This window comes from Salvelinus alpinus, chromosome 7 (genome assembly GCF_045679555.1).
Source record: "Salvelinus alpinus chromosome 7, SLU_Salpinus.1, whole genome shotgun sequence".
Classification (NCBI taxonomy): domain Eukaryota; kingdom Metazoa; phylum Chordata; class Actinopteri; order Salmoniformes; family Salmonidae; genus Salvelinus; species Salvelinus alpinus.
This window is the reverse complement of record NC_092092.1, coordinates 85,094,262-85,121,761: the sequence shown is the minus strand read 5'-3', so window position 1 is coordinate 85,121,761 and position 27,500 is coordinate 85,094,262. Positions and strand designations below refer to the sequence as shown.

Genomic DNA, 27,500 nt, shown 5'->3' with positions numbered 1-27,500 from the left:
ACACAGACAGCTGATATAGTAACAACTAGTCTACACAGACAGCTGATATAGTAACAACTAGTCTATACAGACACAGACAGCTGATATAGTAACAACTAGTCTACACAGACACAGACAGCTGATATAGTAACAACTAGTCTATACAGACAGCTGATATAGTAACAACTAGTCTATACAGACAGCTGATATAGTAACAACTAGTCTATACAGACAGCTGATATAGTAACAACTAGTCTATACAGACAGCTGATATAGTAACAACTAGTCTATACAGACAGCTGATATAGTAACAACTAGTCTATAATTCCAACCATGAATAGTTTGTAATGAGCCTAGTTTAATTCCTACCATTAAATGTCATTGTTTTCCTCTCTGTTGTCCTCTCTGTTGTCCTCTCTGTTGTCCTCTCTGTTGTCCTCTCTGTTGTCCTCTCTGTTGTCCTCTCTGTTGTCCTCTCTGTTGTCCTCTCTGTTGTCCTCTCTGTTGTCCTCTCAGCCTCCAGCGGACTCCTAAAATGATTCTTGATTTTTAGTCGTGTTGTTGAGAGATGATTGAAAGGATTAGTCTTTGAATTTCCCTTTTTTTTTTTTACCTGATTAATAATGGAAGAGTTAAATTGAATAGAGCGCCCCGAGACCCATTTGCTTTCTATTGCTTGCTTTTTAATAACGTCAATCAATGAAGCCTCGCACTTAAGGCCCTGCGACCCAGAGAAATGCACTTAAGGCCCTGCGACCCAGAGAAATGCACTTAAGGCCCTGCGACCCAGAGAAATGCACGTAAGGCCCTGCGACCCAGGGAAATGCACTTAAGGCCCTGCGACCCAGAGAAATGCACTTAAGGCCCTGCGACCCAGAGAAATGCACGTAAGGCCCTGCGACCCAGAGAAATGCACGTAAGGCCCTGCGACCCAGAGAAATGCACTTAAGGCCCTGCGACCCAGAGAAATGCACGTAAGGCCCTGCGACCCAGGGAAATGCACTTAAGGCCCTGCGACCCAGAGAAATGCACGTAAGGCCCTGCGACCCAGGGAAATGCACTTAAGGCCCTGCGACACAGAGAAATGCACTTAAGGCCCTGCGACCCAGAGAAATGCACGTAAGGCCCTGCGACCCAGGGAAATGCACTTAAGGCCCTGCGACCCAGAGAAATGCACGTAAGGCCCTGCGACCCAGAGAAATGCACGTAAGGCCCTGCGACCCAGGGAAATGCACTTAAGGCCCTGCGACCCAGAGAAATGCACTTAAGGCCCTGCGACCCAGGGAAATGGAGCATGAATTGCAGGTCGCTCGTTTGTGCAATATGGTTCTTTATTCAAATCATACAAAAAAAAACACAAATGTTCTTCGTTTGTCACGTTAATCACTGTCATTACCACAACCTGTAAAATAGTCTACACGAACTTCACATTAAAAATATGTCCATTTACGTACTTTCAGTTCTCAGAGGCCAGGGCTCAGACTGAACTCTAGGTGTAGTGTGTAGTGAGTTATAATGGTCTGGTAGCCTCCAAAAATGTTACCCTATTCCCTACATAGTGCACTACTTTTGACCTGAGCCCTATATATGGATTAGTACACCATTTGGTAGACAGCCTCTGTATTTTCCTTGGCGGGGTGGTGGGCAGTAGGGAAGGTGATAGGGAGGGATGGTGGTACGGAGGGAGGCCGGGTTGGATACGTGATAACGAGGGGGCAGGCAGTCTGACGTGGTGGAGCCACTCTGTGCTTAGAGGTAATCAGTGGCAGAGTGTCTTGGCAATTTATCACGCCGTGGTGGGCAATCAATTGCAGAGAGAGGACAAGGAAATGATTCAGCCACGGAGGCCCAGGTGGGAGAAGAAGAGCGGCGAGCAGCGAGGGAGAGAGAGGGGGAGAGAGAGAGAGAGAGAGAGAGAGAGAGAGAGAGACAGAGAGAGAGAGAGAGAGAGAGAGAGACGGGGGAGAGAGGTTGCAGGGGGGAGATAGAGCAGAGAAGCAGGCCAATTTCAGAGGGAGTACTAGTCCAAAGGCTTCCGAGTCAACAAATCAGTTAATTTAAGAAGAAAGGAGAAGGATGCCACGTCCCCAGTGGCACCCTATTACATAGTGTACACTACCTTTGACGAGGGCTTATAGGGCTCTGGTCAAACATAGTGCACTATATAAAGAATAGGGCCCCATTTGTGAGCAGGAGAGTAAATATAGAAAGTTGATTAGAATTCTGAAGACTTGATTCAATCCAATCAACTTTCATGATCCAATTCTACCCATTATGTGCCAGTATTGAAGTCTGAGCCCGCAGGAGCAGGACAACACACAAAGACGTGCGCGAACATACACACACACACACACACACACACACAGTGTGTTGCCAAGACAACAACCTCTCCCTCAACGTCAGCAAGACAAATGTTGCTGATCGTGGACTACAGGAAACGGATGGCCGAGCCCATTCACATCATTGGGGCTGTAGTGGAGAGGGTCGAGAGTTTCACGTCGTTACTCGGTGTCCACGCCATTAAGGATCTGTCATTGTCCACACACACACACCAACACAACAACGACTTTCCCCCCTCAGGAGGCTGGGTCCCTCAGATCCTCAAAAAAGTCGAGAGCGTCTTGACTGGAGGCATCACTGCCTGGTATGGCAACTGCTCGGCCTCCGACCGCAAGGCGCTACAGAGGATGGTGCGGACAGCCCGGTACATCACTGGGGCCGAGCTCCATGCCATCCAGGACCTCTATACCAGACGATGTCCAGGACCTCTATACCAGACGATGTCCAGGACCTCTATACCAGACGATGTCCAGGACCTCTATACCAGACGATGTCCAGGACCTCTATACCAGACGATGTCCAGGACCTCTATACCAGACGATGTCCAGGACCTCTATACCAGACGATGTCCAGGACCTCTATACCAGACGATGTCCAGGACCTCTATACCAGACGATGTCCAGGACCTCTATACCAGACGATGTCCAGGACCTCTATACCAGACAATGTCCAGGACCTCTATACCAGACGATGTCCAGGACCTCTATACCAGACGATGTCCAGGACCTCTATACCAGACAATGTCAGAGGAAGGCCCTAAACATTATCAAAGACTCCAGCCACCCAAGTTATAGACTGTTCTCTCTGCTACCGCACGGAAAACGGTCTGTAACCAACAGGACCCTGAACAACTTCTACCCCACAATCCATAAGAGTTCGTTAAATAGTTAGTTAAATAGTTAGTTAAATAGTTAGTTAAATAGTTACCAAGACTATCTGCACTGACCAAGTCAGGTTACTCATTGAATCAGTACTGGTACTCTGTGTATATCGTCAGGTTACCCATTGACTCAGTACTGGTACTCTGTGTATATAGTCAGGTTACTCATTGACTCAGTACTGGTACTCTGTGTATATAGTCAGGTTACTCATTGACTCAGTACTGGTACTCTGTGTATATAGTCAGGTTACTCATTGACTCAGTACTGGTACTCTATGTATATAGTCAGGTTACTCATTGACTCAGTACTGGTACTCTGTGTATATAGTCAGGTTACTCATTGACTCAGTACTGGTACTCTATGTATATAGTCAGGTTACTCATTGACTCAGTACTGGTACTCTGTGTATATACTCAGGTTACTCATTGACTCAGTACTGGTACTCTGTGTATATAGTCAGGTTACTCATTGACTCAGTACTGGTACTCTGTGTATATACTCAGGTTACTCATTGACTCAGTACTGGTACGCTGTGTATATAGTCAGGTTACTCATTGACTCAGTACTGGTACTCTGTGTATATAGTCAGGTTACTCATTGACTCAGTACTGGTACTCTGTGTATATAGTCAGGTTACTCATTTGTGTATTTATTATAACTTTTATTATTACGTGTTTTACTTTTCTATTATTTCTCTATTTTCTTTCTCTCTGTATTGTTGGGAAGGACCGTCAGTCAGCATTTCACTGTTAGTCTACACCTGTTGTTTAGGAAGCATTTCACTGTTAGTCTACACCTGTTGTTTAGGAAGCATTTCACTGTTAGTCTACACCTGTTGTTTAGGAAGCATTTCACTGTTAGTCTACACCTGTTGTTTATGAAGCATTTCACTGTTAGTCTACACCTGTTGTTTAGGAAGCATTTCACTGTTAGTCTACACCTGTTGTTTAGGAAGCATTTCACTGTTAGTCTACACCTGTTGTTTATGAAGCATTTCACTGTTAGTCTACACCTGTTGTTTAGGAAGCATTTCACTGTTAGTCTACACCTGTTGTTTATGAAGCATTTCACTGTTAGTCTACACCTGTTGTTTATGAAGCATTTCACTGTTAGTCTACACCTGTTGTTTAGGAAGCATTTCACTGTTAGTCTACACCTGTTGTTTAGGAAGCATTTCACTGTTAGTCTACACCTGTTGTTTATGAAGCATTTCACTGTTAGTCTACACCTGTTGTTTACGAAGCATTTGACAAATACAATTTGATTTGGTTTGATTTGACACAGGCACGCACTACGGGACACTAGTTGATACTAGCCATCACATACACACACAATGTATAGTTTGAAATTTGTCGAGATTAATTCAGTCCAGGAATAATTATTTGGGCGATAGCAGAGATGGTGATTAAGAACGGTATTTTATGTCTTTCAGGTGTTAAAGGTAAATTACATAGACCACTTACATTAGACCACTTCACATCCATGAACCAATCAGTGGCTGTTATGCCAAGAAAAAGAGACCAAAAACACTTTACACTACGCTCACTGCTCAGTCCTTATATGTGGCTTGGCATTTTCAAATGTGTTATTTAGAATCAGTTCGAAAAGATTTATAAGAAGTGAAGTTTAGTAAGAAGTTGAGTAAGAAGTTTAGTTTAGTAAGAAGTTTAGTAAGAAGTTTAGTTTAGTAAGAAGTTGAGTCATTCTTTCTGTCTTTTGTCCACCATGTAGAGGACAATGAAATTAGCCTGAAGTCTTACCTCTGCTTTTGGATCAATTGCTTTACAACATGGTTGTGTTAGCGGAGAGTATTTAGATAGAGAGGCATCCTCATTGATGTCTTTGGTTCAAGACTAACGGTCACTTAAACGTAATGAGTAACTTGAGAATAACACAACTCTCTTTAAACATGAATAAGATAAATGTTTGTCTTGCTACTTAAAACCTGTTATGGCTGCAGCCCGACGCCGGTACACCTATGACAACATCCAGCTCAAGTGCAGGGCGCGAAATTCAAAATCTATTTTTTTTAAATATTTAACTTTCACACATTAACAAGTCCAATACAGCATTTGAAAGATAAACATCTTGTCAATCCAGCCAACATGTCCGATTTTTTTAATGTTTTACAGAGAAAACACCACATATATTTATGTTAGCTCACCACCAAATAAAAAAGAGGACAGACATTTTTCACAGCACAAGTAGGATGCAAGTAGCATGCACAAGCCAACCTAACTAACCTAGAACCAACCTAAATAACCTAGAAAAAAGTACCTCAGATGACAGTCCTATAACATGTTACACAATAAATCTATGTTTTGTTCAAAAAATGTGCATATTTTAGCTATAAATCAGTTTTACATTACTGCTACCATCATAGCTACAGTCAGAAATCGCACGGGAGTAGCCAGAGAAAATACAGACACCAACGTCAACTACTAATTACACATCATAAAACATTTCAGAACAATATATGGTGGATAGCTAAAGAAAGACAAAGATCTTGTGAATAGAGCCAATATTTCCGATTTTTGAAGTGTTTTACAGCGAAAACACAATATATCGTTATATTAGCTTACTACAATAGCTAGCACACAGCAGCATTGATTCTAGTCAAACGGTAGCATAGCACAGTTCGACAGATATATGAAAAAGCATCCCAAATTGGGTCCTTATCTTTGTTGATCTTCCATCAGAATGTTCTCCAAGGGGTCCTTTGTTCAGAAACGTCTTTATTTCGATCCAGAACGAACGATTTCCCTCTTGAATTAGCAAGCACACTGGCCGTGCGTTGCTAACCTCTCGTTCTTTAACCAATTCTTGCGTCGCATCACGTCTAAAGTCCAGAATAAATGTCAATAATATAATGAAACTATATTGAAAAAACATACTTTAGGATGATATTGTGACATGTATCAAATAAAATCGAAGCCAGAGATCATATTCACCTTTAACGAGTGTTTTCCAGGAGCCGAGTCCAGGTCCTACTTCGCGCCCAGAAAAAAATATAAAGTGCGCAAGTCTCACTCAAAGAGGTTGTGTTCAATCCCAGGACGAGATAATCAAGTCATTTCTGCTCTCACTTCCGCATGACACCCAGAGGAAGGCGTATGACGTGTTTCTACAGTCCTAAGTGACATGCACTTTTATAGACAAGGTCTTGAAGAGCGACATCGATTTTGGAAATCTCACTTCCGGATAGGAAATGGGCTGTAAAAATAGTTATGTTCCACTTAGAGAAATAATTAAAACGGTTTTAGAAACTAGAGACTGTTTTCTATCCAATAGTAATAATAATATGCATATTGTAAGAGCAAAAATTGATTAAGAGGCCGTTTGAAAATTGGCACATATTTTCAATACGCCCCCTGCAGCCATAACAAGTTAAATCAGTAAGATATAACTCCATTAGGTTAAATGTGATAGTCTGGTTCAACGAGTCGTGGCTGAACGACGACACGGACAATATGGAGCTGAAGGGATTTTCACCAGCAGAACAGAGAAGATATGTCTGGTAAGACGAAGGGTGGAGGTGTGTGTCTTTTTGTCTATAACAGCTGGTGCCCGATGTCTAAAATTAAAGAAGTTTCGAGGTATTGCTCGCCTGAGGTCGAGTACCTCATGATAAGCTGTAGACCACACTATCTACCAAGAGAGTTGTCATCTATATTATTCATAGCCATCTGTTTGCCACCTCAGACCGATGCTTGCACTAAGACCACGCTCAATGAGCTGTATACGGCCATAAGAAAACAAGAAAATGCTCATCCAGAAGTGGCGCTCCTAGTGGCCAGGGACTTTAATGCAGCCTAACTTAAATCAGTTTTACCAAATTTTTACTAGCATGTCACTTAAGCAACCAGAGGAAAACAAACACTGGACCACCTTTACTCCACACACAGAGATGCGTACAAAGCTCTCCCCCGCCCTCCATTTGGCAAATCTGAACATAATTCTATGCTCCTGATTCCTGCTTACAAGCAAAAGCTAAAGCAGGAAGTACCAGTGACTCGCTCAATACAGAAGTGGTCAGATGACGCGGATGCTACAGGACTGTTTTGCTAGCACAGACTGGAATATGTTCCAGGATTCATCCAATGGGATTGAGGAGTATACCAACTCAGTCATCGGCTTCATCAATAAGTGCATCGACGACGTCGTCCCCACAGTGACCATACGTACATATCCCAACCAGAAGCCATGGATTACAGGAAACATCTGCATCGAGCTAAAGGTTAGAGCTGCCACTTTCAAGGAGCGGGACTCTAACCCGGACGCTTATAATAACCTCACTAGTGTACGTGGGACGCTAGCGGCCAACATCCAGTGAAATTGCAGAGCGCCAAATTCAAAAACAGAAATACTCAATATAAAAAGTGTTACACATAGGTTTAAATATTAAGTTATTGTGAATCCAACCACGGTGTCAGATTTCAAAAAGGCTTTACGGCGAAAGCATACCATGCGATTATTTGAGAACATCGCCCAGCAGACAAATCATTACAAACAGTAACCAGCCAAGTAGAAGAGTTACACAAGTCAGAAATAGAGATAAAATTAATCCCTTACCTTTGATGATCTTCATATGGTTGCACTCAGAAGACATTCATTTACTCAATAAATGTTTAGTGAAGATAAATCCCGCTATGCCCTCAGACGAACCATCAAAAAAGCAAAGCATCAATACAGGATTAAGATTGAATCCTACTACAACTGCTCTGACGCTCGTCGGATGTGGCTTGAAAACTTTTACTGACTCAAAGGGAAACCCAGACGCGAGCTGCCCAGTGACGGGAGCCTACCAGACGAGGTAAATGCCTTTAATGCTCGCTTCGAGGCAAGCAACATTTAACAAAGCCACGGGGCCAGACGGATTACCAGAACGTGTACGCAAAGCCACGGGGCTTACTGGCAAGTGTCTTCACCGACATTTTCAACCTCTCCCTGACTGAGTCTGTAACACCTACATGTTTCAAGCTGGCCACCATAGTTCCTGTGCCCATGTAAGCAAAGGTAACCTGCCTAAATGATTACTGCCCGTAGCACTCACGTCGGTAGCCATGAAGTGCTTTGAAAGGCTGGTCATGGCTCACATTAACAGCATCCTTCTGGATACCGTAGACCTACTTCAATTTGCATACCGCCCCAACAGATTAACAGATGACACAATCTTTTAATCACACTCCACACTGCCTTTTCCCACCTGGACAAAAGCAACACCTATGTGAGAATGCTGTTCACTGACTACAGCTCAGCGTTCAACACCTTAGTGCACCACAAAGCTCATCACTAAGCTAAGGACCCTGGACGCAAACACCTCTGCAACTGAATCCTGGAGTTCCTGACGGGCCGCCCCCCAGGTGGTAAGGGTAGGCAACAACATATCTGCCACGCTGATCCTCAACACTGGTGCCCCTCAGGGGTGTGTACTTTGTTCCCTCCTGTACTCCCTGTTCACCCACGACTGCGTGGACAAGAACTACTCCAACACCATCATTAAGTCTGCTGACGACACAACAGCGGTAGTCCTCATCACCGACAACGATGAGACAGAGAGGAGGTCAGAGAACTGGCAGGACAACAACCTCTACCTCAATGTGAGCAAGACAAAGGAGCTGATCGTTGACTACAGAAGAAGGCAGGCCGAACAGGCCCTCATTAACATTGACGGGGCTATAGTGGAGCGGGTAGAGTATTTCAAGTTCCTTTGTGTCCACATCACCAACAAACTATCATGGTCCAAACACACCAAGATAGTCGTGAAGAGGGGACGACAAAACCTTTACCCCCTCAGGAGACTGAAAAGATTTGGCATGGGTCCCCAGATCCTCAAAAAGTTCTATAGCTGCAGCATCGAGAGCATCCTGACCGGTTTCATCACCGCATGGTATGGTAACTGCTTGGCATCTGACCACAAGGCGCTACAGAGGGTAGTGCGTACAGCCCAGTACATTACTGGGGCCAAGCTTCCTGCCATCCACATCCTATATACTAGGCAGTGTCAGAGGAAGGCCCATAAAATTGTCAGAGACTCCAGTGACCCAAGTCATAGACTGTTTTCTCTGCCACCGCACATCAAGCGGTACCGGAGCGCCAAGTCTCGGACCAAAAGGCTCCTGAACAGCTTCTACCCCCAAACCATAAGACTGCTGAACAATTAATCAAATGGCCACCCGGACTATTTACACTGACACCCTCCATTTGTTTTGTACACTGCTGCTACTCTGTCACGGCCGTCAACAGCAGTAGACCAAAGCACAGCGTTGTGAGCGTACATATTCCTTTATTTATATGACGCCGACAAAAACAATAAACAATCAAAAACAACCGGGAAGCTAAAGGGCTATGTGCCACAAACAAAGTTAACCTCTCACAAAGACATTTTATTGTGTTATTTTTAGTATTTTTTACTTTAGTTTATTTGGTAAATATTTTCTTAAACTCTTCTTGAACTGCACTGTTGGTTAAGGGCTTGTAAGTAAGTATTTCACAGTAAAGTCTACACTTGTTGTATTCTGCGCATGTTATAAATAAAGTTTGATTTGATTTGACATAGGGTGTAGTTTAAGTATTTAGTACATTAGTATGGATATTTGGACACGGCCAGTATCTAGTTTGAGAAAGAGAATGCTAGTTACCATAGTTATATATTCACAGCTAGTGTACATACCACAGCACATGAGCAGGTGTGTTTATTCACAGCTAGTGTACATACCACAGCAGAGGAGCAGGTGTGTTTATGTATTTCTGCAGTTATTTCTTGAACATGTAACCAAGGTCAAGAGCAGCAGGGTGTCACGTTCTTTCTTATCCCCCATCAACATTAGAGGCAAGTGTCACGTTTGTTCCTGTCCCCCACGGTGGTCACTTTGTTCGCAGCTCAAGGAAAAGGGTAGCCTACCCCGCTGGTGCACCTGTCAATGACTCTAGTCAGGATGTACATTGGCTCCGTCCCAACTGGCAAACTATTCCCTTTGTGGTGCACTACTTTTGACCAGGGAACTATAGGGCTATGAAGTAGTGCACTACTTTTGCCCAGGGCCTATAGGGCTATGAAGTAGTGCACTACTTTTGACCAGGGCCTATAATGCTATGAAGTAGTGCTCCTAATAGGATATGTTACCTTGTCATTGACTGTAGCCAGAGATAAAGCCTAGCTAACCATAGTTACATTGTCAATGAGTCTACCTGGCATGGCAGCAGACAGCATCACACCTACAGTACAGTAGTCGCATGGCAGCAGACAGCATCACACCCACAGTGCAGTAGTCACATGACAGCAGACAGCATCACACCTACAGTACAGTAGTCACATGGCAGCAGACAGCATCACACCTACAGTACAGTAGTCACATGGCAGCAGACAGCATCACACCCACAGTGCAGTAGTCACATGACAGCAGACAGCATCACACCTACAGTACAGTAGTAACATGGCAGCAGACAGCATCACAACTACAGTACAGTAGTCACATGGCATCTGACAGCATCACACCTACAGTACAGTAGTCACATGTTATCTGACAGCATCACACACACAGTACAGTAGTCACATGGCAGCATACAGCATCACACACACAGTACAGTAGTCACATGGCAGCATACAGCATCACACACACACAGTACTGTAGTCACATGGCAGCAGACAGCATCACACCCACAGTACTGTAGTCACATGGCAGCAGACAGCATCACACCTACAGTACAGTAGTCACATGGCAGCAGACAGCATCACACCTACAGTACAGTAGTCACATGGCAGCAGACAGCATCACACCTACAGCACAGTAGTCACATGACGGCTGACAGCATCACACCTACAGTACAGTAGTCACATGGCAGCAGACAGCATCACACCTACAGTACAGTAGTCACATGGCAGCAGACAGCATCACAGCTACAGCACAGTAGTCAAATGGCAGCAGACAGCATCACACCTATAGTACAGTAGTCACAGGGCAGCAGACAGCATCACACCCACAGTACAGTAGTCACATGGCAGCAGACAGCATCACACCTACAGTACAGTAGTTACATGGCAGCAGACAGCATCACACACACAGTACAGTAGTCACATGACAGGACCCCACTAATATATATCTGTCCATGATGCATGCAGTCAGACAGGATCCCACTAATATCTATCTGTCCATGATGCATGTAGTCAGACAGGATCCCACTAATATCTATCTGTCCATGATACATGTAGTCAGACAGGATCCCACTAATATCTATCTGTCCATGATACATGTAGTCAGACAGGATCCCACTAATATATATCTGTCCATGATACATGTAGTCAGACAGGATCCCACGAATATATATCTGTCCATGATACATGCAGTCAGACAGGATCCCACTAATATATATCTGTCCATGATACATGTAGTCAGACAGGATCCCACGAATATATATCTGTCCATGATACATGCAGTCAGACAGGATCTCACTAATATATATCTGTCCATGATACATGCAGTCAAACAGGATCCCACTAATATCTATCTGTTCATGATACATGCAGTCAGACAGGATCCCACTAATATCTATCTGTCCATGATACATGCAGTCAGACAGGACCCCACTAATATCTATCTGTCCATGACACATGTAGTCAGACAGGATCCCACTAATATCTATCTGTCCATGATACATGCAGTCAGACAAGATCCCACTAATATCTATCTGTCCATGACACATGTAGTCAGACAGGATCCCACTAATATCTATCTGTCCATGATACATGCAGTCAGACAGGATCCCACTAATATCTATCTGTCCATGACACATGTAGTCAGACAGGATCCCACTAATATATATCTGTCCATGACACATGTAGTCAGACAGGATCCCACTAATATCTATCTGTCCATGATACATGTAGTCAGACAGGACCCCAGTTTTATATATCTGTCCATGATGCATGCAGTCAGACAGGATCCCACTAATATATATCTGTCCATGATACATGCAGTCAGACAGGATCCCACTAATATATATCTGTCCATGATACATGCAGTCAGACAGGATCCCACTAATATATATCTGTCCATGATACATGTAGTCAGACAGGACCATGTTGGGTAACCCTGGCTGATTTGTCGCTTCATCCCTCCCTTCACTCCTCTCTTCCACTTTCCCTTTTCCCTTCACTCCCTCCTCCTCTCGCTACCTTCCTTGATCCCTCCATCCCTGTACCTTCTCTACCTCCCTCCCTCCCTCCCCACCCACCCCCTCCCTCCCTCTATCCCACCCTCCCCTTCCACCAACTCTCCCCCCTCTCCCACCCCATCCCTCCGTCCCACCCTCCCCTTCCACCACCTCTCCTTTCTCCCTCGCTCCATCCTTCCCTCCCCTACCTTACTTCTTGGCTTCCCTCCTCCTCTCCCTCCATCACTTCATCACGGTGACAGTGAACGGCGGTTGGTCTACCTGGACAACGTGGTCGGCGTGCAGCGCAGTTTGTGGGAGGGGCTGGCAGAGGAGGAGCCGCAGCTGCACCAATCCCACGCCGCTGAACGGGGGCTTGGCCTGCGACGGACAGAATGTCCAGAAAAGCGCCTGCACAGCCACCTGCCCAGGTAACACCGCCCACTCAACCGCTCCCAGGCATTCAGCTAGACTACTTCCTGTCCTAGCCCGACACCTGCCCAGGTAACACCGCCCGCTCAACCGCTCCCAGGCATTCAGCTAGACTACTTCCTGTCCTGCACCGCCACCTGCCCAGGTAACACCGCCCACTCATCCGCTCCCAGGCATTCAGCTAGGCTACTTCCTGTCCTGCACCGCCACCTGCCCAGGTAACACCGCCCGCTCAACGACTCCCAGTCATTCAGCTAGACTACTTCCTGTCCTGCGGCTCCACCTGCCCAGGTAACACCGCCCGCTCAACAGCTCACAGGTATTCAGCTAGACTACTTCCTGTCCTGCACCGCCACCTGCCCAGGTAACACCGCCCGCTCAATCGCTCCCAGTCATTCAGTTAGACTACTTCCTGTCCTTCAACGCCACCTGCCCAGGTAACACCGCCCGCTCATCCGCTCCCAGGCATTCAGCTAGGCTACTTCCTGTTCTGTGGCTCCACCTCTGCTTGGCTCTGATTGGCTTAGCACTGTTTGGCTTGCTTTGGCTCATTAAAATCTTTGTGTTTAGATACATTAGTTAATATTTAGATTGGCTGCTTGTTTTTCCATCAATTTATTTTGCGATTAGGTATAATTGTTAAGCTGGTGAGCGGGTGGTTGGCTGTTTGGTTGTTTGTCTGTGATTAGATTGGTTTGAGTGGTAAAATATACCTTTGTGTCGTCAGTCTGTAGCCACACATCTCTGTTTCTCCTCCCTGTAGTCTGTGCGGTAGAACCCATGTCCCTGATTCATATCTGATTCAGATTCAGATACCTGATTCATACCCTGATTCATATCATACAACGCTCATTCCGTGGCCTCCGACTGCTCTTAAATCCAAGTAAAACTAAATGCATGCTCTTCAACCGATCGCTGCCTGCACCTGCCCTCCCGTCCAGCATCACTACTCTGGATGGTTCTGCCTTAGAATACGTTGACAACTACAAATACCTAGGTGTCTGGTTAGACGTAAACTCTCCTTCCAGACTCACATCAAACATCTCCAATCCAAAATTAAATCTAGAATCGGCTTCCTATTTCGCAACAAAGCCTCCTTCACCCATGCTGCCAAACATACCCTCATAAAACTGACTATTCTACCGATCCTTGACTTCGGCGATGTCATTTACAAAATAGCCTCCAACACTCTACTCAGCAAATAGGATGTAGTCTATCACAGTGCCATCCGTTTTGTCACCAAAGCCCCATACACTACCCACCACTGCGACCTGTATGCTCTCGTTGGCTGGTCCTCGCTTAATATTCGTTGCCAAACCCACTAGCTCCAGGTCATCTATAAGTCTTTGCAAGGTAAAGCCCCGCCTTATCTCAGCTAGCTGGTCACCATAGCAGCACCCACCCGTAGCACGCGCTCCAGCAGGTATATTTCACTGGTCACCCCCAAAGCCAACTCCTCCTTTGTCCGCCTTTCCTTCCAGTTCTCTGCTGCCAATGACTGGAACGAACTGCAAAAATCACTGAAGCTGGAGTCTTATATCTCCCTCAGTAACTTTAAGCATCAGTTGTCAGAGCAGCTTACAGATCATTGCACCTGTACACAGCCCATCTGTAAATCGCCCATCTAACTAGCTCATCCCCATATTGTTATTTATTTATTTTGCTCCTTTGCACCCCAGGATCTCTACTTGCACATCATCTTTTGCACATCTATCACTCCAGTATTAATGCTTAATTGTAATTACTTCGCCACCATGGCCTATTTATTGCCTTACCTCCCTAATCTTACTACATTTGCACACACTGTATATAGTCTTTTCTATTGTGTTATTGACTGTATGTTTGTTTATTCCATGTGTAACTCTGTGTTGTTCTTGGTGTCGCACTGCTTTGCTTTATCTTGGCCAGGTCGCAGCTGTAAATGAGAACTTGTTCTGAACTGGCCTAAGTCCATGTCTGCATCCCAATTTGCACCCTATTCCCTATATAGCCCATCGGGCTCTGGTCTAAAGTAGTGCACTATATAGGGAATAGGGTGACATAGGGCTCTGGTCTAAAGTAGTACACTATATAGGGAATAGGGTGACACAGGGCCCTGGTCTAAAGTAGTGCACTATGTAGTGAATATTGTGTAATTTGGGACGGGTGCCATTTGGTACGCAGTCATAGTCACTAGTCGTGGTACGGTGGCAGAGCAGAGTACTGTTATTGTTCGGCACTCTAGTCATGTAGTAAATATTGGAAATAAAAAGGTGAATTATAGCAAACGGCACACCAGAGTTTACACACCGGAGTTTACACACCGGAGTTTACACACCATAGTTTACACACCATAGTTTACACACCAGAGTTTACACACCAGGAGTTTACACACCAGAGTTTACACACCAGAGTTTACACACCAGAGTTTACACACCAGAGTTTACACACCAGAGTTTACACACCATAGTTTACACACCATAGTTTACACACCATAGTTTACACACCAGAGTTTACACACCATAGTTTACACACCATAGTTTACACACCAGAGTTTACACACCGGAGTTTACACACCGGAGTTTACACACCATAGTTTACACACCAGAGTTTACACACCAGAGTTTACACACCAGAGTTTACACACCAGAGTTTACACACCAGAGTTTACACACCATGAGTTAAGATATCTTTTATTCCTGTGTGGAGGCAGAGTGGTGTGGAGGCAGAGTGGTGTGGAGGCAGAGTGGTGTGGAGGCAGAGTGGTGTGGAGGCAGAGGCAGAGTGGAGGCAGAGTGGTGTGGAGGCAGAGTGGAGGCAGAGGCAGAGCGATGTGGAGGCAGAGTGGAGGTAGAAGCAGAGGCAGAGTGGAGGCAGAGGCAGAGTGGAGGCAGAGGCAGAGCGGTGTGGAGGCAGAGGCAGAGTGGTGTGGAGGCAGAGTGGTGTGGAGGCAGAGTGGTGCAGAGGCAGAGTGGAGGCAGAGTGGTGTGGAGGCAGAGGCAGAGTGGAGGCAGAGGCAGAGCGGTGTGGAGGCAGAGGCAGAGTGGTGTGGAGGCAGAGTGGTGCGGAGGCAGAGTGGTGCGGAGGCAGAGTGGTGTGGAGGCAGAGTGGTGCGGAGGCAGAGTGGAGGCAGAGTGGTGTGGAGGCAGAGGCAGAGTGGAGGCAGAGGCAGAGCGGTGTGGAGGCAGAGGCAGAGTGGTGCGGAGGCAGAGTGGTGCGGAGGCAGAGTGGTGTGGAGGCAGAGGCAGAGTGGAGGCAGAGGCAGAGCAGTGTGGAGGCAGAGGCAGGGTGGTGCGGAGGCAGAGTGGTGTGGAGGCAGAGTGGTGCGGAGGCAGAGTGGTGCGGAGGCAGAGTGGTGTGGAGGCAGAGGCAGAGTGGAGGTAGAGGCAGAGCGGTGTGGAGGCAGAGGCAGAGTGGTGTGAAGGCAGAGTGGTGTGGAGGCAGAGTGGTGTGGAGGCAGAGTGGTGTGGAGGCAGAGTGGTGTGGAGGCAGAGGCAGAGTGGTGTGGAGGCAGAGTGGTGTGGAGGCAGAGTGGTGTGGAGGCAGAGTGGCGTGGAGGCAGAGTGGTGTGGAGGCAGAGTGGTGTGGAGGCAGAGTGGCGTGGAGGCAGAGTGATGTGGAGGCAGAGTGGTGTGGAGACAGAGTGGTGTGGAGGCAGAGTGGTGTGGAGGCAGAGTGGCGTGGAGGCAGAGTGGTGTGGAGGCAGAGTGGCGTGGAGGCAGAGTGATGTGGAGGCAGAGTGATGTGGAGGCAGAGTGATGTGGAGGCAGAGTGGCGTGGAGGCAGAGTGATGTGGAGGCAGAGTGGTGTGGAGGCAGAGTGGTGTGGAGGCAGAGTGGTGTGGAGGCAGAGGCAGAGTGGTGTGGAGGCAGAGTGGTGTGGAGGCAGAGTGGTGTGGAGGCAGAGTGGCGTGGAGGCAGAGTGGTGTGGAGGCAGAGTGGTGTGGAGGCAGAGTGGCGTGGAGGCAGAGTGATGTGGAGGCAGAGTGATGTGGAGGCAGAGTGGTGTGGAGGCAGAGTGGTGTGGAGGCAGAGTGGCGTGGAGGCAGAGTGATGTGGAGGCAGAGTGATGTGGAGGCAGAGTGGTGTGGAGGCACAGTGGTGTAGAGGCACAGTGGCGTGGAGGCAGAGTGATGTGGAGGCAGAGTGGTGTGGAGGCAGAGTGGTGTGGAGGCAGAGTGGTGTGGAGGCAGAGTGGCGTGGAGGCAGAGCGGTGTGGAGGCAGAGTGATGTGGAGGCAGAGTGATGTGGAGGCAGAGTGGTGTGGAGGCACAGTGGTGTAGAGGCACAGTGGCGTGGAGGCAGAGTGATGTGGAGGCAGAGTGGTGTGGAGGCAGAGTGGTGTGGAGGCACAGTGGCGTGGAGGCAGAGTGGTGTGGAGGCAGAGCGGTGTGGAGGCAGAGTGGTGTGGAGGCACAGTGGTGTGGAGGCAGAGTGGTGTCGAGGCAGAGTGATGTGGAGGCAGAGTGATGTGGAGGCACAGTGGTGTGGAGGCAGAGTGATGTGGAGGCAGAGTGGTGTGGAGGCAGAGTGGTGTGGAGGCAGAGCGGTGTGGAGGCAGAGTGGTGTGAAGGCACAGTGGTGTGGAGGCAGAGTGATGTGGAGGCAGAGTGATGTGGAGGCAGAGTGATGTGGAGGCATAGTGATGTGGAGGCAGAGTGATGTGGAGGCAGAGCGGTGTGGAGGCAGAGTTGCGTGGAGGCAGAGTGGCGTGGAGGCAGAGTGATGTGGAGGCAGAGTGATGTGGAGGCAGAGTGGTGTGGAGGCAGAGTGGCGTGGAGGCAGAGTGATGTGGAGGCAGAGTGGTGTGGAGGCAGAGTGGTGTGGAGGCAGAGTGGCGTGGAGGCAGAGTGGCGTGGAGGCAGAGTGGCGTGGAGGTAGAGTGGCGTGGAGGCAGAGTGGTGTGGAGGTAGAGTGGCGTGGAGGCAGAGTGATGTGGAGGCAGAGTGGTGTGGAGGCAGAGTGATGTGGAGGCAGAGTGGTGTGGAGGCAGAGTGGTGTGGAGGCAGAGTGGTGTGGAGGCAGAGTGGCGTGGAGGCAGAGTGGCGTGGAGGCAGAGTGGCGTGGAGGCAGAATGGCGTGGAGGCAGAGTGGTGTGGAGGCAGAGTGGCGTGGAGGCAGAGTGGTGTGGAGGCAGAGGCAGAGTGGTGTGGAGGCAGAATGGCGTGGAGGCAGAATGGCGTGGAGGCAGAGTGGCGTGGAGGCAGAATGGCGTGGAGGCAGAGTGGTGTGGAGGCAGAGTGGCGTGGAGGCAGAGTGGTGTGGAGGCAGAGTGGCGTGGAGGCAGAGTGGTGTGGAGGCAGAGTGGTGTGGAGGCAGAGTGGTGTGGAGGCAGAGTGGCGTGGAGGCAGAGTGGTGTGGAGGCAGAGTGGTGTGGAGGCAGAGTGGTGTGGAGGCAGAGTGGTGTGGAGGCAGAGGCAGAGTGGTGTGGAGGCAGAATGGCGTGGAGGCAGAATGGCGTGGAGGCAGAGTGGCGTGGAGGCAGAGTGGAGTGGAGGCAGAGTGGTGTGGAGGCAGAGTGGCGTGGAGGCAGAGTGGTGTGGAGGCAGAGTGGTGCGGAGGCAGAGTGGTGTGGAGGCAGAGCGGTGTGGAGGCAGAGTGGTGTGGAGGCAGAGTGGCGTGGAGGCAGAGTGGTGTGGAGGCAGAGGCAGGCAGTGGTGTGGAGGCAGAATGGCGTGGAGGCAGAATGGCGTGGAGGCAGAGTGGCGTGGAGGCAGAGTGGTGTGGAGGCAGAGGCAGAGTGGTGTGGAGGCAGAATGGCGTGGAGGCAGAGTGGCGTGGAGGCAGAGTGGTGTGGAGGCAGAGTGGCGTGGAGGCAGAGTGGTGTGGAGGCAGAGTGGTGTGGAGGCAGAGTGGCGTGGAGGCAGAGTGGTGTGGAGGCAGAGTGGTGTGGAGGCAGAGTGGTGTGGAGGCAGAGTGGCGTGGAGGCAGAATGGCGTGGAGGCAGAGTGGTGTGGAGGCAGAGTGGTGTGGAGGCAGAGTGATGTGGAGGCAGAGTGGTGTGGAGGCAGAGTGGTGTGGAGGCAGAGTGGCGTGGAGGCAGAGTGGTGTGGAGGCAGAGTGGTGTGGAGGCAGAGTGGTGTGGAGGCAGAGTGGCGTGGAGGCAGAGTGGTGTGGAGGCAGAGGCAGAGTGGCGTGGAGGCAGAGTGGTGTGGAGGCAGAGTGGTGTGGAGGCAGAGTGGTGTGGAGGCAGAGTGGCGTGGAGGCAAAGTGGTGTGGAGGCAGAGTGGCGTGGAGGCAGAGTGGTGTGGAGGCAGAGTGGTGCGGAGGCAGACTGGTGTGGAGGCAGAGCGGTGTGGAGGCAGAGGCAGAGTGGCGTGGAGGCAGAGTGGTGTGGAGGCAGAGTGGCGTGGAGGCAGAGTGGCGTGGAGGCAGAGTGGCGTGGAGGCAGAGTGGTGTGGAGGCAGAGTGGCGTGGAGGCAGAGTGGCGTGGAGGCAGAGTGGCGTGGAGGCAGAGTGGCGTGGAGGCAGAGTGGTGTGGAGGCAGAGTGGCGTGGAGGCAGAGTGGCGTGGAGGCAGAGTGGTGTGGAGGCAGAGTGGTGTGGAGGCAGAGTGGTGTGGAGGCAGAGTGGTGTGGAGGCAGAGTGGTGTGGAGGCAGAGTGATGTGGAGGCAGAGTGGTGTGGAGGCAGAGTGATGTGGAGGCAGAGTGGTGTGGAGGCAGAGTGATGTGGAGAAAGAGTGGCGTGTAGAGAGAGAGGGAGAGAGAAAAAAAATGTGTCACCCCAAGAAAATATTCCACAAATATCCTATGCCCCGTCAACAGCAGAGAGCTAATCCCTCCACCTCCGTCAGACTCTAGCTTCAACTCTTCCTGCTCCCTAGTACCTGAGTCTACTGCAACCAATCAGAGATCTCATTGCATCATCACTCCCAGGACAGGTAGTCAGACGTCACCCACGGTAGCGTCAGGCTGGAGTGAAAGTAATATGTCCTCTTCGGAATACAACTAATGCTCCTAGAGGGGAGAAATAAACACAGGAAACGGTAGGAGACAAAAAGCAGCAGTAGGATGTAGAATCTGACAGCAACAAGAGGTGGATTTGTTCTGATTAAAACAGTGCATTCATGGGTTCAATCTCAGAAGTACCCGGCGATGCAAGGTGCTCCCTATAACAAAGCAGGCAGAGCACCTCCGTAAGCTTTAAGGAGATTACACGTGGACTCAGAATAGGCAAAAAATGTTTGGATCCCCCCCCCCCCCAAGAGTCTCCATGTAATTCCAACCCTAAGGGCACTGTAACACAAATTGCATTGTGGCCTGTGTGGGCAGTGTAGTGAGACAGAGGGGACTGAGGCTGGGGCTGGTCCCAAGTGGCACCCTACCCCCTTATATAGTGCACTACTTTTGTTTTGACCAGAGCCCTATCGGACCTTACAGGATATAAATAGGGAATAGGGTGGCATTTTAGACGGAGTGTGAGACTGAGGGGAGAGGCCAGTACACCAGACACGGCATGTCCACTCTGTAGATGAGGGATAGACTGGGGCTTGACCTCTATCACAGCTCTGCTGGCTCTGCTCTGTCTGTCTGGGGAAAGGGGGCTCTTACTGTCTTACTCATTTGCTGTCTCTCTCTGTCTCTCTTTCTCTCTCTCTCAATTCAATGGACTTTATTGGCATGAGAAACATATGTTTACATTGCCAAAGCAAGTGAAATATATAATAAACAGAAGTGAAATAAAAATTGTAAAATGAACAGTAAACATTACACTCACAAAAGTTCCAATTTCAAATGTCATATTATGTCTATATACAGTGTTATAACGATGTGCAAATAGTTAAAGTACAAAAGGGAAAATAAATAAACAGAAAAATGGGATGTATTTACAATGGTGTTTGTTCTTCACTGGTTGCCCTTTTCTTGTGGCAACAATCTTGCTGCTGTGACCCATTGGGCTCCCGAGTGGCGCAGAGGTCTAAGGCACTGCATCTCAGTGCTAGAGGCATCACTACAGACCCGGTTTGATTCCAGGCTGTATCACAACCGGCTGGGATTAGGAGTCCCATAGGGCGGTGCACAATTGGCCTAGCGTCGTCCGGGTTTGGCCGGGGTATTTTAAATAATACTTGGTTCTTAACTGACTTGCCTAGTTAAATAAAGGTTACATAAAAAATATATAACAAATAGATATGGGAGTTTATCACAATTTGATTTTTTTTTTCAAATTCTTTGTGGGTCTGTGTAATCTGAGGGAAATAGGTGTCTCTAATATGGTCATACATTTGGCAGGAGGTTAGGAAGTGCACCTCAGTTTCCACATCATTTTGTGGGCATTTTGTGGAGATGTTGTGGCCAAAAGGGACCTTCATCTGTCCCGAAAGGGGAACCCTTTTTTGTTCCAAGGAGAACGCTTTTTTTTGTTGTTGACGTAGAACCCTTTTGGGTTCCCATGTAAAACCCTCTGTGGAAAGGGTTCTACGTGGAACCCTAAAGGGTTCTACCTGGAATCATAAAGCATTCTTCAAAGGGTTCTCCGGTCGGGGACAATCAAAGAATCCTTTTAAGTTCTAGATAGAGACGCATGCGACTGCCATTAGTACTGTGACCTTTTCAGGTTCAATGTGCTACTGACTACATGGGTCGACTGGGAGACTATCAGACAGGGGGCTAGAATGAATCAATGACATTTGGAGCTGTGTAATGTCTTTTAGAATCATATCTGTGTCCCAAATGCCCTCCCTTTTTCACTTTATAGTGCGCTACTTTGCAGTGCACTATATAGGGAATAGGGGGCCCATTTGGGATGCATACTCAGTGTGAATAATTTACATGAGGATTTGCCTTGTCTGACATTTCAATACGGTAGCTAGTTGTCGGGTTTTGTTTATGGTAGACTGGGCTTGTGGTTTCTGTCAGTGTAGTTTTCTTATCCTGCTGCTTAAAAAAAAAAAAAAATACATGTTTTAGCAGCAATCCTGCTTTAAAAAAAAAAATCCACTAATTATTCCAGAGGCAGAATTCTTTGTTGATCATTAGTTATCCAGCACTGTGGTGTTCTTCTGGGGTTTTTTCCACATCTTTCCCAGAGATATATAAAATAATTAACGATATGTTCCAGCAATAGAGTGTGCGTTAATTCAGGGTTGTAGTGACTGGTTTGTGTAAACAGTTGAACAGCATTCGGAACCGGTTCTTTTTTGTCGTTGTTGTTATTTTTGAACTGCCGTGTGAGTCTTGCAACTTTTAGGAAATTAGTAAAAGTCTTGTCACCCAGTCAAAACCGATGAATATAGCAGAGACGTACATCAAAGCTCTTTTCTGTCCTGGCATCCCAATGGATGAATATAGCAGAGACGTACATCAAAGCTATTTTCTGTCCTGGCATCCCAATGGATGAATATAGCAGAGACGTACATCAAAGCTCTTTTCTGTCCTGGCATCCCAATGGATGAATGTAGCAGAGATACCTTGCTAAAGCTCTTTTCTGTCCTGGCATCCCAATTCTGGAACAAGTAGGATGCTCCTCAATTTAAGGAACACAGTGATGATAAAGTGTGTCATGTTTTTTTTGTGATTGTCCAATCTGGTTAATGAGAGCTGGTAGGGACTTCTATGGTTGATCAGATGAACCACATACTGGAAAAGACCCACAGGACTAAGCCAGCCAGCAGCCCAGACAGACACATACTGGGAGAGACCCACAGGACTAAGCCAGCCAGCAGCCCAGACAGACACATACTGGGAGACACCAACAGGACTAAGCCAGCCAGCAGCCCAGACAGACACATACTGGGAGAGACCAACAGGACTAAGCCAGCCAGCAGCCCAGACAGACACATACTGGGAGACACCAACAGGACTAAGCCAGCCAGCAGCCCAGACAGACACATACTGGGAGAGACCAACAGGACTAAGCCAGCCAGCAGCCCAGACAGACACATACTGGGAGAGACCAACAGGACTAAGCCAGCCAGCAGCCCAGACAGACACATACTGGGAGAGACCAACAGGACTAAGCCAGCCAGCAGCCCAGACAGACACATACTGGGAGAGATTCAAAGGATGAAGCCAGTCAGCCAGCAGCCAAGTCAAACTATATTAAATCTCACCACTCCCTTCACTCTCTCCCTCCCCTCCATTTGTCAATCAACAGGTGACCAAGAGGAATGGGAGAGTCGATATAGGCCGATAGTTTTTAAAATATTTTCTGGGTCAAGGCTTGGCTTTTTCAAGAGAGGCTTTATTACTGCCACTGATTTTGGTACACATCCGGTGGATAGAGAGCTGTTTATTATGCTCAACATAGGAGGGCCAAGCACAGGAAGCAGCTCTTTCAGTAGTTTAGTTGGAATAGGGTCCAGTATGCAGCTTGAATGTTTAGAAGCCATGATTATTTTCATCATTGTGTCAATCGATATACTATTAAAAAACTTGAGTGTCTCCCTTGATCCTAGGTCCTGGCAGTGTTGTGCAGACTCAGGACAACTGAGCTTTGGAGGAATACGCAGATTTAAAGAGGAGTCTGTAATTTGCTTTCTAATGATCATGATCTTTTCCTCAAAGAAGTTCATGAATTTATCACTGCTGAAGTGACAGCCATCCTCTCTTGGGGAATGCTGCTTTTTAGTTAGCTTTACGACAATCTCAAAAATAAATGTTGGATTGTTCTTATTTTCCTCAATTAAGTTTATTATTTTCCTCAATTAAAATAGGATGATCGAGCAGGAGTGAGGGCTCTGTCCTGTCTTTCCAAGCTAGTTGGAAAGCGCCATTTCCATTCCAATGTTCTGGAAGCTTCAGAGCTCGGGTGTTTTCTGTATACCAGGGAGCTAGTTTCTTATGACAAATGTTTTTTGTTTTTAGGGGTGGCGACTGCATCTAGGGTATTACGCAAGGTTACATTTTGTTCCTCAGTTAGGTGGTTAACTGATGTTTGTACTCTGACATCCTTGGGTAGGTGGAGGGAGTCTGGAAGGGCATCTAGGAATCTTTGGGCTGTCCGAGAATTTATAGCACGTCTTTTGATGATCCTTGGTTGGGGTCTGAGCAGATTGTTTGTTGCGATTGCAAACATAATAAAATGGTGGTCCGATAGTCCAGGATTATGAGGAAAAACATTAAGATCCACAACATTTATTCCATGGGACAAAACTAGGTCCAGAGTAAGACTGTGGCAGTGAGTAGGTCCAGAGACATGTTGGACAAAACCCACTGAGTCGATGATGGCTCCGAAAGCCTTTTGGAGTGGGTCTGTGGACTTTTCCATGTGAATATTAAAGTCAACAAAAATTTGAATATTATCTGCCATGACTACAAGGTCCGATAGGAATTCAGGGAACTCAGTGAGGAACGCTGTATACGGCCCAGGAGGCCTGTAAACAGTAGCTATAAAAAGTGATTGAGTAGTCTGCATAGATTTCATGACTAGAAGCTCAAAAGACCAAAACGTCGTTTTTGTTTTTGTAAATTAAAATTTGCTATCGTAAATGTTAGCAACACTTCCGCCTTTGCAGGATGCGCAGGGGATATGGTCACTAGTGTAACCAGGAGGTGAGGCCTCATTTAACATAGTAAATTCATCAGGCTTAAGCCATGTTTCAGTCAGGCCAATCACATCAAGATTATGATCAGTGATTAGGTCATTGACTATAACTGCCTTGGAAGTGAGGGATCTAACATTAAGTAGCCCTATTTTGAGATGTGAGGTATCACAATCTCTTTCGATAATGACAGGAATGGAGGAGGTCTTTATTCCAGTGAGATTGCCACCCTGCCATATTTAGTTTTGCCCAACCTAGATCGAGGCACAGACACGGTCTCAATGGGGATAGCTGAGCTGACTACACTGACTGTGTTAGTGGCAGACTCCACTAAGATGGCAGGGTGGCTAACAGCCTGCTGCCTGGCCTGCACCCTATCTCATTGTGGAGCTAGAGGAGTTAGAGCCCTGTCTATGTTTGTAGATAAGACGAGAGCACCCCTCCAGCTAGGATGGAGTCCGTCACTCCTCAGCAGGCCAGGCTTGGTCCTGTTTGTGGGTGAGTCCCAGAAAGAGGGCCAATTATCTACAAATTCTATCTTTTGGGAGGGGCAGAAAACAGTTTTCAACCAGCGATTGAGTTGTGAGACTTTGCTGTAGAGCTCATCACTCCCCCTAACTGGGAGGGGGCCAGAGACAATTACACATCTTTCTAGCTGATTTACACGCTGAAACTATGTTGCGCTTGGTGACCTCTGACTGTTTCATCCTAACATCGTTGGTGCCGACGTGGATAACAATATCCCTATACTCTCTACACTCGCCAGTTTTAGCTTTAGCCAGCACCATCTTCAGATTAGCCTTAACGTCGGTAGCCCTGCCCCCTAGTAAACAGTGTATGATCGCTGGATGATTCGTTTTAAGTCTAATACTACGGGTAATGGAGTCGACAATGACTAGGGTTTTCAATTTGTCAGAGCTAATGGTGGGAGGCTTCGGTGTCTCGGACCCCGCAACGGGAGGAGTAGAGACCAGAGAAGGCTCGGACTCGTTGCTTAATGGGGAGAACCGGTTGAAAGTTTCTGTCGGCTGAATGAGCGACACCGGTTGAGCATTCCTACAGCATTTCCCTCCAGAAGCCATGAGAAAGTTGTCCGGCTGCGGGGACTGTGCCAGGGGATTTAAACTACTATCTGTACTTACCGGTGGCACAGACGCTGTTTCATCCTTTCCTACACTTAAATCACCCTTGCCTAACGATTGCATCTGAAGCTGGGCTTGCAGCACGGCTATCCTCACCATAAGGCGATCGTTCTCCTGTATATTATGAGTACAGCGACTGCAATTAGATGGCATCATGTTAATGTTACTACTTAGCTTCGGCTGGTGGAGGTCCTGACGAACCACGTACAGATAAAGCGTCCGTGGTGGAAAAGTTGAATGAAAAAAGTTGAGCGAGGGAAAAACGAAAATATAAACGTAATTAAAAAGTAAAAACTGTAAAGTTGGCAGGTAGCAAAGTAAGGTTAGCAACAAACTGCACAGCAGCATGTCTACAAATCTGCTGGGGCACCAAGGCCATCTGCCAGGGCATCAAGGCCATCTGCCAGGGCATCAAGGTCATCTGCCAGGGCACCAAGGCCATCTGCCAGGGCATCAAGGCCATCTGCCAGGGCATCAAGGTCATCTGCCAGGGCACCAAGGCCATCTGCCAGGGCACCAAGGCCATCTGCCAGGGTACCAAGGCCATCTGCCAGGGCACCAAGGCCATCTGCCAGGGCACCAAGGCCATCTGCCAGGGCACCAAGGCCATCTGCTAGGGCACCAAGGCCATCTGCTAGGGCACCAAGGCCATCTGCTAGGGCACCAAGGCCATCTGCCAGGGCATCAAGGTCATCTGCCGGGGCACCAAGGTCATCTGCCGGGGCACCAAGGCCATCTGCCGGGGCACCAAGGCCATCTGCCGGGGCACCAAGGCAATCTGCCGGGGCACCAATGCCATCTGCCGGGGCACCAATGCCATCTGCCGGGGCACCAATGCCATCTGCCGGGGCACCAATGCCATCTGCCGGGGCACCAATGCCATCTGCCGGGGCACCAAGGCCATCTGCCGGGGCACCAAGGCCATCTGCCAGGGCACCAAGGCCATCTGCTAGGGCACCAAGGCCATCTGCTAGGGCACCAAGGCCATCTGCTAGGGCACCAAGGCCATCTGCCAGGGCATCAAGGTCATCTGCCAGGGCACCAAGGCCATCTGCCGGGGCACCAAGGCCATCTGCCGGGGCACCAAGGCCATCTGCCGGGGCACCAAGGCAATCTGCCGGGGCACCAATGCCATCTGCCGGGGCACCAATGCCATCTGCCAGGGCACCAATGCCATCTGCCGGGGCACCAAGGCCATCTGCCGGGGCACCAAGACCATTGACCAAAACAGCCAATTAAACTAGCTATTCTGTTAAGAAAACCTGTGTTTTTAAATGTCCATAAATAATGATCCTACATGTCGAAGTGTAGCAGCCACCTCACTACACCAGCCTGGGATAATCAGGAAGTAGACACAGCAGCCACCTCACTACACCAGCCTGGGTTTATCAGGTGGTAGACAGCAGCCACCTCACTACACCAGCCTGGGTTTATCAGGTGGTAGACAGCAGCCACCTCACTACACCAGCCTGGGTTTATCAGGAAGTAGACAGCAGCCACCTCACTACACCAGCCTGGGTTTATCAGGTGGTAGACAGCAGCCACCTCACTACACCAGCCTGGGTTTATCAGGTGGTAGACAGCAGCCACCTCACTACACCAGCCTGGGTTTATCAGGTGGTAGACAGCAGCCACCTCACTACACCAGCCTGGGTTTATCAGGTGGTAGACACAGCAGCCACCTCACTACACCAGCCTGGGTTTATCAGGTGGTAGACAGCAGCCACCTCACTACACCAGCCTGGGTTTATCAGGAAGTAGACACAGCAGCCACCTCACTACACCAGCCTGGGTTTATCAGGAAGTAGACACAGCAGCCACCTCACTACACCAGCCTGGGTTTATCAGGAAGTAGACACAGCAGCCACCTCACTACACCAGCCTGGGTTTATCAGGAAGTAGACACAGCAGCCACCTCACTACACCAGCCTGGGTTTATCAGGTGGTAGACAGCAGCCACCTCACTACACCAGCCTGGGATAATCAGGAAGTAGACACAGCAGCCACCTCACTACACCAGCCTGGGTTTATCAGGAAGTAGACACAGCAGCCACCTCACTACACCAGCCTGGGTTTATCAGGTGGTAGACAGCAGCCACCTCACTACACCAG

At 48.3% G+C, this 27,500-nt stretch overlaps 1 protein-coding gene across 1 annotated transcript in view; it reads left to right on the top strand.

Moving 5' to 3' along the window:
* The window catches only part of LOC139581794 (netrin receptor UNC5A-like), a 643,974-nt gene that overhangs the window by 437,308 nt on the left and 179,166 nt on the right, over positions 1–27,500 (top strand). Inside the window, exon 6 of the mRNA XM_071411970.1 lies at positions 12,617–12,784. Coding sequence (XP_071268071.1) covers positions 12,617–12,784 — 168 coding nt within the window. The remainder of the gene's footprint in view (positions 1–12,616; positions 12,785–27,500) is intronic.